Below are 11150 nucleotides of genomic sequence, written 5' to 3' on the forward strand. Positions count from 1 at the left end.
AACCGTGATGCAAAGCGTCCTTTTCCGTGCTCAGGCACGGTTAGCGCTCACACTGCATGCGAACCGCGCCCGAGTCCAACTGAACCGTGCCCTGGCCCACCTCTTCCAAGCGGGCCAGGGCCGGCCAATCGAGCCGCGCCCGGGCACGATTCGGAGCACTCACACTAGTCAAACGAACCGCGCTTTGGTGGTCAAACGCACTCGGGCACGGTTCAAACTGGCAGTGTGAGTACACCCTAAGTCACCAGTGCATCAGGAAAGCTTGGAATATGGAAAAGCATTCATTCATACATGTTTTAACACTATAAAATTGTTAAATTAAAAATATACACAATTATTATATTTAAGTATCAAACAATTTATATAAAATTAGTTTGTTTATTTAGAAATGCATATTTATTTTTGTTTAACTCACTGTAAAAACGTTTTATGTGTGACATTTTATTATATATATATATATATATATATATATATATATATATATATATATATATATATATATATATAACCTGCTATATATATATATAGTCTAAATTATAATTATTGGTATTGATTTTATAATTTATATGATACATTTTTCATATTTATTTACATAAAAATAAAATAGTAATAATTAAAGCTTGGAATCCATTCATATGTGACATTTTAAAGTTTGGTAAAAAAAGAAAAAATACAATAAATTGGTTTAACCAACAGTACTATTGATGATTATTTTCCATACCCAGTTAGCTTATTTATTTTTGAATGAACAGTGATTTAAAAAAACCTAATTTAACTGGTTTATGAGGCAACAGGCATGTGCAAGAAAAATGGCTTTTCCTTTAATTCTTTTGTATAAAACTGCATGTCTTTTTTGGCTCATTTTGCTGCACACAACAACAACAGCTAAAAAAAAGGCTTTTTAGTAAATGAAAAAGCAATAAATACATATTACTTTGGCCAATGTGTAAGTTTCCCGGCTGAGCTGGTGAGAAGAGACTTAGTAAAGTGTCAGTGAAAGTGATTACATTTGATGAAAGATTATGAAAACAAGCATTTCCTTCAGAATTACATCCATGATTCAGTCACAGTGTATGAGCAGAATAACACAGACTTGTGTTCAGGAGGTGAAAATAGCTAAAGATCTTAAATAAAGCTACGTTGTCTAAAGTGATGTAATATCTGTATCTAAAATAGATTTCTTTCAAACTGAGCTACATGCTAAAGCTAGTTTGCTAACAATCTCAGTTTTCTATCGCGCAACTCTTTATGCAATTCTGCTTCTGTCGTGTCATTAATCAAGTCTGGATTTGTCTGGTTAGCCTCATGCTAGCTCGCTAGCAGGTTTGTTGAGTGCAGCGACTCCAGACGCCTGAGGCCAGTGTGAGCAAAACAAGTCATCAGTCAACGCTAAAGCCACGCTCTACTTGGACTTCACCTGATGTGAGTGTTAGACTGAGGGGTTTAGAGGGAATTATAGAGGTACAAGTGTGTTTTAAACTTAAATGCTGAAACTGTATGCTAATACAGGAATGCAAATGCTTGTAAATAAGTTGATTGCATATATTTGGTCTATTTTCTCTTTCAGGTTAAGTACGACAGTAATATATATATATATATATATATATATATATATATATATATATATATATATATATATAATACTTTAAATTTACACCATTTCTTACCATTCCTAGATCCGTTCAGCTGACTGTAGAAAATGTAAATTTCTTGTGTTTCATGTTGACTATAGTGTAAATCATCTTTCACAGAGCTGTGGCACATAGACACCCCTTGAAAGCAAGTCTGTTCTTTAATTTACATTAAAATGTGCATACATTAGATTCAGTCATTTACATTGAGCAGTTCTCAGGCTTCTCTCATTTAGCCTTTTAGATAGCTCTGCCTGCATGAGACAATTTCAGTGAAGCTTCACCAAAACAATAACCTGCTTTTCAACTCAGATCAGCTAACTGCATTATCAGATTAAAAACATTTCGTGATCTTCTGTCTGTTCAACACACGGAAGTAGCTGAAAGCTTTGCTGACAGAGAAATGCTAGCCAGTTTTTCCTGACGATTCAGGTGTTGCAAATCCTACAGAGTTTTAGCAGTGCTCTTCGATGACTGCATAAAGAATTGTGTGTCAAATCAATGGATTTTCATCTAAAAATCTTCCTTTTCTTCATCTGCATACCTTTGGTTCATTCAGGTGAGATTTGATTCGTAAATTCATTTAAACTGTGACTTTCTCTGTCAGCAACTCCTTCAGCTACTTCCATGTGTTGAACAGACAGAAAATCACGAGATGTGTTTAATTTGGTCTGATAGTAGATCGATAGTAGACCATAGTTGATCATATGGATAAATGTTAATAAACGTATCTGAGAATTAGGTATTTTCCTCACATTGATCTCAATCTTTTGTAGCTCCTGAAGTGTCTCTGTTACATAAGGACCCCTTCTCTCCAGTAGTGTGTCATGCCACAGATTTCTACCCATCAGCAGTGAATATCACCTGGTTAAGAAATGGAGAAGATCACAAAGAGGATGTGGAGCTTGGAGAGCTACTACCAAATGAAGATGGGACCTTCCAGAAGACTGTTTCCCTCCGTGTTACTCCAGATGAATGGGAGAAGCACCAGTATGTTTGTGTGGTGGAGCACGAGACAGGGACTATCCGGAGGAATCTGACTGAGGACGAGATCAAGAGTAACTACAGTAAGTAGCTAATAGTGCGGTATGGTGTTATGGTTGTTGTTGTTTTTTAGTACTCGGTATAACGTTTATCCTACCCTCACAACATTTGGAGGAGAGACAGATATCTCTTAGCGTTCATTTACAATACAGTATGTTTTATACCGTGTTTTATAGAGCAATGAAAGTCTTACAGGTTTGAACAGCACGAGGGTGAGTTAATGATGACATAATTATCCGTTTTGGATGAAACTACTTTTTAAGATCACACTGGGAAAACTTATCAAATAGATTTTGTAAACCGAAATCAGATATGAAGAAGGGTATAGTTCATCCGCACAGTAAAAAAAAAGAAAAAGAAAAACAATTCTGTGACTTTTATGGTAATAAACTGGCAGCCAGAACTTTATCGTAAAAAAAGATGGTACCAATATTTTAGGTTTTAAAAACTTAACTTAAATTCACAATAAAATACCGTATTTCATTAACTGATGTAATGTTAATAAACAAACATATTGAAGTGTTAATATCTGTTTTAAACCATTGTAATGCACTGATTAACCAAAAACTGCTGTGATGAGAAAGTCACATTATGAACCAAAGCTCATCACAAACCGCTTTTCCAAAAACTGAGGAGGACAATACTTATATATAGAAGATGCACACAGTGTCATTCACAAAACACTAATCCCCATCACGGTGACACACATGAAACAGAAATAATGCAATTAACATTAATTTTACCAAAATTACATGCAAGATTAAACCCTAATTTACACATCTTATACGAAAAAACTAAAAACGCTATTTCAACAAAAAAACATCATATATGAAGTTTCATGCGTATGGTTTTTCACTTTAAATTATACAATTACTTTTTCTTTTTCACTTCCAAAAAATTTATTTTTAACAGTATTTTAAATGTATTAAATGTATTTAATTACATTTATTCACTGTATATAGTATAGAAACATATTGTTATCCAGCATTTTTACAGTGTTTTACTGTCAAAATCACAATAATTTTTTACAGTGTGAAAAAGATCACTCTGTCATAGTTATTTCTCGTTGTTCAAACCTACACGACTCTCATCTGCAGAACATTAAAGACAACATACAGCACAATTTCTAGTATGATCTTCTTTCATACAATAAAAGTGACTAGCTAAAGAGTTAGACACATTATGAAATGAGTCCATATGCCGTTGTCCATATTTCAAGTCTTCCAAAGTCATATTATAGCTTTGTTTGTTTGTTGTTATTCATCGCAGTAGACAAAGGAAACATAGCTAAATTTCATTTAGTTATCTAAAAATTTTTCTCATATATTTGTATTTCATTTGATTTTAGCTTTATTTCCAACTAACAATTTCATTTTGTTAATGATAATAACCCTGGACCTAACTAATTAATAGCTTTTTATTAGTAGTATTGGTTTTTATTGTATCACTAAAATGTTTCAACCTTATTTTGCTGTTTCTGTGTATTTTTTATTTTCATTTATTTATTTATTACGTGTTTTTTTGTATATGTGTTTAAGGACCTACAAAAAAATACTTCACAATACTTGTGGGTTTGACAGACGTGTTCACTGTCATCCTCGTAGTCCTCGTAGTCCTGGTTATTGTTACTGCATTGATTGTTTGGAAAGTAAGTATATGTTTACATCTCTCTTTTTTTGCTCTTATTTCCAGTTTCGTTAGCTGTAGGATTAATGTCCTCAACAAATAAGCTTTCAAGCTTTCAAACATTTGGGTTTACACACATTTTAATGTGTTTGATTGTATTTCCAGTAAAGTGGATTTAAATTCAGTTAAATTCACATGTGATAAACTTATGAATGCTAGTTTAAACTGACTCCAAAACATCTTCAAATGTTGAGAAATGAATTCACTTTTCAGTAATTTGCTTTACATGGACCACAATAGTTTAGTCTAAATGAAAACGGTCTCATCTAACCATTTCATTTGGAATAAATGGACATAATATTATTTAATTTGGATTAAAACTATTTTCTGTATCTATAAAAATATGTATTTCAATATATTTAAACGTTTGTGTTCAAGCAACATTAGAGATTTGCAGGATTTGCTGTTTGTATAATTTCAGTGCGTAATTGGTGTAATTAAACGTATAGTAATTTAACTAATTTTTATTACATTTCTTTGCAGATAAAACGAAGTGGGTTAATAAGAATTTCAGACAGTAATGATAATGATGAGTCTTTAAAGGGTTTCCTCCAGTCAAGTCTCCCAGATTTTGGTGAGGTTATCAGTCTTCAGGATGTGGAGATCAGATGATTTCCAGCATGCATGTTTGAACAAAACATGTTAAATCAATAAAAGATGCATGAGTATGGACGTCATGGACCTGTTTTCCCAAACAAGATGACCACATGACTAAAAGAAACACAGAAAAAGAACACTTTATATAATCTGTGTGGCATTTCATCTATAAAAGCAGACTGGAGACACATCGATATGAGATGCAAATGCCAGTTAGCTAAAGAGCTCCCAGATACTGTCTGGTTATTAAACTTATGTTAATATCAGGTGTAATGAGAGCTTTGAATGTACTACTGTTTGTTATCCTGTCTTTTAACACTGATATTTGTATATTGTTTAAATCAAATGAAACCTTGTTTTGTACATATAAAGTTCACTGAATAAGAATAATTTGACAGCTATCTTAAATGGGAAAAAAATAAACATCTGTTACATCTTTTTCTTCAATAAAATAGGAAAAATATGTAAAGTCTGGCAAAAAATGTTAGTAAATATGTACACACACACACTGTATATATATATTAATTCATTACACACAGACTGATATATTTCAAATTTTTATAACTGAAAACTTAGGAAAATCTCAAATTCAGTATCTCAGAAAATTAGAATATTGTGAAAAGGTTCAATATTGAAGACATGGGTCAAGACACTCTTGAACAACAGACAGCATCAGAAGCGTCTCTCTTCAAAAAGGACTGGACTGCTGCTGAGTGGTCCATAGTTATGTTCTCTGATGAAAGTAAATGTTGCATTTCCTTTGGAAATCAGGGTCCCAGAGTCTGGAGGAAGAGAGGAGAGGCACACAGTCCACGTTGCTTGAGGTCCAGTGTAAAGTTTCCACAGTCAGTGATGGTTTGTGGTGCCATGTCATCTGCTGGTGTTGGTCCACTGTGTTTCCTGAGGTCCAAGGTCAACACAGCCGTATACCAGGAAGTATTAGAGCACTTCATGCTTCCTGCTGCTGACCAACTTTATGGAGATGCAGATTTCATTTTCCAACAGGACTTGGCTCCTGCACACAGTGCCAAAGCTTCCAGTACCTGGTTTAAGGACCATGGTATCCCTGTTCTTAATTGGCCAGCAAACTCGCCTGACCTTCACCCCATAGAAAATATATGGTGTATTGTGAAGAGGAAGATGTGATATGTCAGACCCAAGAATGCAGAAGAGCTGAAGGCCACTATCAGAGCAACCTGGGCTCTCATAACACCTGAGCAGTTCCACAGACTGAATTTGGGATTTTCCTTAGTTGTCAGTTATAATCATAAAAATAAAAATATAAAATAAATAAACATTTTAAATATATCAGTCTGTGTGTAATGAATGAATATAATATACAAGTTCCACTTTCTGAATAGAATTAGTGAAATAAATCAACTTGTTGATGATATTGTATTTACAGTATTGTTCAACATAATAGCAGTACAATGTGACTAACCAGAATAATCAAGGTTTTTAGTATATTTTTTATTGCTACGTGGCAAACAAGTTACCAGTAGGTTCAGTAGATTGTCAGAAAACAATCAAGACCCAGCATTCATGATATGCACGCTCTTAAGGCTGTGCAATTGGGCAATTAGTTGAAAGGGGTGTGTTCAAAAAAATAGCAGTGTCTACCTTTGACTGTACAAACTCAAAACTATTTTGAACAAACATTTTTTTTTTTTCTGGGATTTAGCAATCCTGGGAATCACTAAACTAATATTTAGTTGTATGACCACAGTTTTTTAAAACTGCTTGACATCTGTGTGGCATGGAGTCAACCAACTTGTGGCACCTCTCAGCTGTTATTCCACTCCATGATTCTTTAACAACATTCCACAATTCATTCACATTTCTTGGTTTTGCTTCAGAAACAGCATTTTTGATATCACCCCACAAGTTCTCAATTGGATTAAGGTCTGGAGATTGGGCTGGCCACTCCATAACATTAATTTTGTTGGTTTGGAACCAAGACTTTGCCCGTTTACTAGTGTGTTTTGGGTCATTGTCTTGTTGAAACAACCATTTCAAGGGCATGTCCTCTTCAGCATAGGGCAACATGACCTCTTCAAGTATTTTAACATATGCAAACTGATTCATGATCCCTGGTATGCGATAAATAGGCCCAACACCATAGTAGGAGAAACATGCCCATATCATGATGCTTGCACCTCCATGCTTCACTGTCTTCACTGTGTACTGTGGCTTGAATTCAGAGTTTGGGGGTCGTCTCACAAACTGCCTGTGGCCCTTGGACCCAAAAAGAACAATTTTACTCTCATCAGTCCACAAAATGTTCCTCCATTTCTCTTTAGGCCAGTTGATGTGTTCTTTGGCAAATTGTAACCTCTTCTGCACATGCCTTTTTTTTAACAGAGGGACTTTGCGGGTGATTCTTGAAAATAGATTAGCTTCACACAGACGTCTTCTAACTGTCACAGTACTTACAGGTAACTCCAGACTGTCTTTGATCATCCTGGAGGTGATCATTGGCTGAGCCTTTGCCATTCTGGTTATTCTTCTATCCATTTTGATGGTTGTCTTCCGTTTTCTTCCACGTCTCTCTGGTTTTGCTCTCCATTTTAAGGCATTGGAGATCATTTTAGCTGAACAGCCTATCATTTTTTGCACCTCTTTATAGGTTTTCCCCTCTCTAATCAACTTTTTAATCAAAGTACGCTGTTCTTCTGAACAATGTCTTGAACGACCCATTTTCCTCAGCTTTCAAATGCATGTTAAACAAGTGTTGGCTTCATCCTTAAATAGGGGCCACCTGATTCACACCTGTTTCTTCACAAAATTGATGACCTCAGTGATTGAATGCCACACTGCTATTTTTTTGAACACACCCCCTTCAACTAATTCAACTAATTGCCCAATTGCACAGTCTTAAGAGCGTGCATATCATGAATGCTGGGTCTCATTTGTTTTCTGAGAATCTACTGGACCTACTGGTAACTTGTTTGCCACGTAGCAATAAAAAAATATACGAAAAACCTTGATTATTCTGGTTAGTCACATTATTATTTTGAACAATACTGTATATGACCAGCACCTGTTATATATACTTCACATCAATAACCCATAGATGGGAGAAAGAAAACAAGATGCATGTGAGATTGGTGTAATATAGTGGGGATTAGCTATATATTTATTTGCTTAGTAAAGTATGTATTTGGGTGTTGGTTGTGCTGTTTTATGAATTATAAAAATCCTTTTTTTTATCATCTGAAATTATATTTGAAAGCTGTTCGTTTATATACAGCAACAAAGTAAAAAATTTGGATTGATGCATTTCCATATGCCTCTAGTTTCACTTTCGCTTTATGTAAATTCGGTTTGGCGTGGCGTCTATAATAAATGTTGTTTATAATGAATGACACTATAATTTCTGCTTGTTTTATACATAGATTTCCATTCCTTTTGTCTATTCATATGTTTTACTTTATTATATATGCTTATTTTATGCTCATAAAAAAGTAGAGATGGGTGGAGAACAGTTTGAAGTATACTTCTATGTATAAATATTGTATAAAATGTAAAATAAAATTAAAAAAAACTTCATTTGTTATGCATTTGCCCCTCGAGTCACAAAAGTTTGTGCACCCCTGGTCTAGTAGCCTCTGTCACCGCAGCTTCAAGAGTCGAAAGCTTTCAAACAGGAAGTGTTTTCTCTCAGGAAGACGTTCTGCTCGATTCAGATCTGTCGAAGTTTCCACCATACTCTTCACTTACACTATACTTAAAGAATTCATGTTATTCATCTGTAGTTGAATTCGTTATTTTCTTCATACATTTAAGGACAGAAAATTGCTTCACATTTGTCATTTACAGCAATAAACAGACAATAATTCTATTGATAAAATTAGCTGAAGATCAGGGCCAGTGTTGTGCAGTGACTAGTTACAATAATAATATTACGTTTTGCAGTAACTAGCAATGTAACTAATAACTAATGATATTTCAGTATTAATATTACAGTTACCATTCATAAAATAGCTTGTTACTTTACTTTTGATGCCTCAACTCAGAAATCTAGAAAGAAAGCTAGTTTAAAGCTAGTTTGCTAACAATCTCGTTCTCTCTCCCGTTATAGTTTAGCAGAGACATTTTCTATTTTCTGCCTTCAAATATTGTGACATTACCCATGATTTATCTCAGTATTTCTCTTTAATTCCTCCTTAGCCTGTTAGCTTTCAAAGTCTGAGTTTGTTTTTTTATGCTAGTGTGAACATGGTTTGTTCATTTAGCAATGTCTAACATGTGGCATTTCTCTTTAATTCACCATTAGCTTGCTAAAAAGCTATATTTTCTGTTTTTATTAGCATGGGTTTTTTTTTCTTGATTTTAGCGCAGTTTCACATGGTGTTTTTAAGCATTAGCATTAGCCAAAAGGTCTCCACAGATAAAAAAAAAAAAAAAAGATAAAAAAGCTAGCTTCTTGCAAAGCCTACAAATGTAAAATCCATCTGAAAAAACTAAAATAAATATTTAAACATAGCTTTTAGCTTTTCCAAGAGTGTGATTAAATCTGATTCTGATTCATAGTTTAGCATTGACTTTTCATTCTCTGTCTTCAGATAATGTGACATTATCCAAGATGTATCTCTGTATTTCTATTTACTTAGTAGTTTGTCTCTTTAAAAAAAAAAAAAAGCTTTTCTGTTTTTGTAAATATGATGGTGTTTCTTGGTTTAGCATAGTCTTTAGCATTAGGTATTTTAGCTTTAGCATTATCCAAAAAGCCTCCACTGATAAAAGAAAGTAGTTGATTGCTAGCTTCTTTTAAAGCCTTTAAAACATCAGGAAAAAGTATAATAAACATATCATACATAGCTTTTAGCTTTCGTGAGAGCGCAGTCAAATCTGATGTTATAGTTTAGCGATTACTTATTTCTCTGTCTTTTATGTTTTGTTTTGTTTTCCCCAGTTTTTCTATTTATTTCCCCTTTAGATTGCTAGAAGCTAGATTTTCAGTTTTTGTTATCTTGAGGGTTATTTCTTCAGTTTAGCACAGAATTTAAAAAAGGTAAATATTCAATGCTAGCTATTCAAAAGCCTCTAAAAAGAATAGAATCAATTAGCATGGCGGAATCTTAAATGGGGAGTTGGAGCAAAACAAAACATCAGTCACTGCTAGAGCCACACAGTATTTGGACTACACCTAGTGTGAGACAGAGGGGTTTAGAGGAAATTATATCTCTACAAGTGTGTTTTATACTAAAATGGTTAGTTTGCCCAAAAATAATTAAAGTTAATTAGCTCATAAATTCCTCACCCTCAAGTCACCCTAGGTGTATATGACTTTTTATGACTATGAAACACTTTTTTTATTAAATATTTTTTGTATTATTATTATATTATTATTTACATTAATATATTAAACACATTTCTTTTATATATTATTAATATTTACCATATATAATGTTACCCCTTTAATTATTATATTTAGTTATTAAATTCTAATGTAATAACACAAATAATATATTTGACTCAAATAGTCGTTGTTTACATTATATGACTACCATTTGTTTTATATTTTATTTACATTTAATAAATACACTTATATTTAATTTTATATAATTTACATGATCTTTTTACTTCATGAAAAATGCGTATATATTTAATTTGTATGATTTGTGATTTGGATGAATTCATTATATGGTTATTCACAATATCCATTAATGATTAATATCCTAATCAGATTTAAATTCTAAATACAAAATATTATCATATTACTATAAGGATGTACAAATGTTTCACTAAATTCTTGTCCGCCATTTTTAAAATCCAAGGAGAGGGAGTGGTTATGGTGAAACATCCAAATCATTTGGTATCTCTGAAAAGCCCTGAACATCCAGACTTAAAACTGTGACATTTGAGGTCTCGGAGAAATTCACTAAAACAAAATGCAAAAACTCCAAAACATGCTGAGAACATACGCACGTCCTGATTTTGCCAAGTCCGATGTGTTCCTAGGTCAACATATTTTGTTGACCCTGGAACAACATTTTACTCCAAAAATATATTCTTAACCATATCCCTACACCTAAACCTAACCTTAACCATGAGTAATCCCTAAAATCAGAGGAAATGATAGATGAATGACACTGATGTACAAGCACCAAACACTGATTTTAAGCGTAAATTTCACAAAATCTAAAAACTGGTTCTTCAAATCTGATTGGTTAATCACAATGTTGTTCC

General features: G+C 33.4%; 1 gene segment (V, D, J or C); it reads left to right on the top strand.

Moving 5' to 3' along the window:
* The first annotated feature begins 1945 nt into the window (after positions 1-1945).
* LOC113064645 (immunoglobulin lambda constant 1-like) lies at positions 1946-5363 on the top strand. The segment is given in 3 exon segments: positions 1946-2190; positions 2408-2698; positions 4845-5363. Coding segments are annotated over 3 exon segments (387 nt in total).
* The last annotated feature ends 5787 nt before the right edge of the window (positions 5364-11150 follow it).

Source organism: Carassius auratus, chromosome 47, assembly GCF_003368295.1.
Source record: "Carassius auratus strain Wakin chromosome 47, ASM336829v1, whole genome shotgun sequence".
NCBI classification, from domain to species: domain Eukaryota; kingdom Metazoa; phylum Chordata; class Actinopteri; order Cypriniformes; family Cyprinidae; genus Carassius; species Carassius auratus.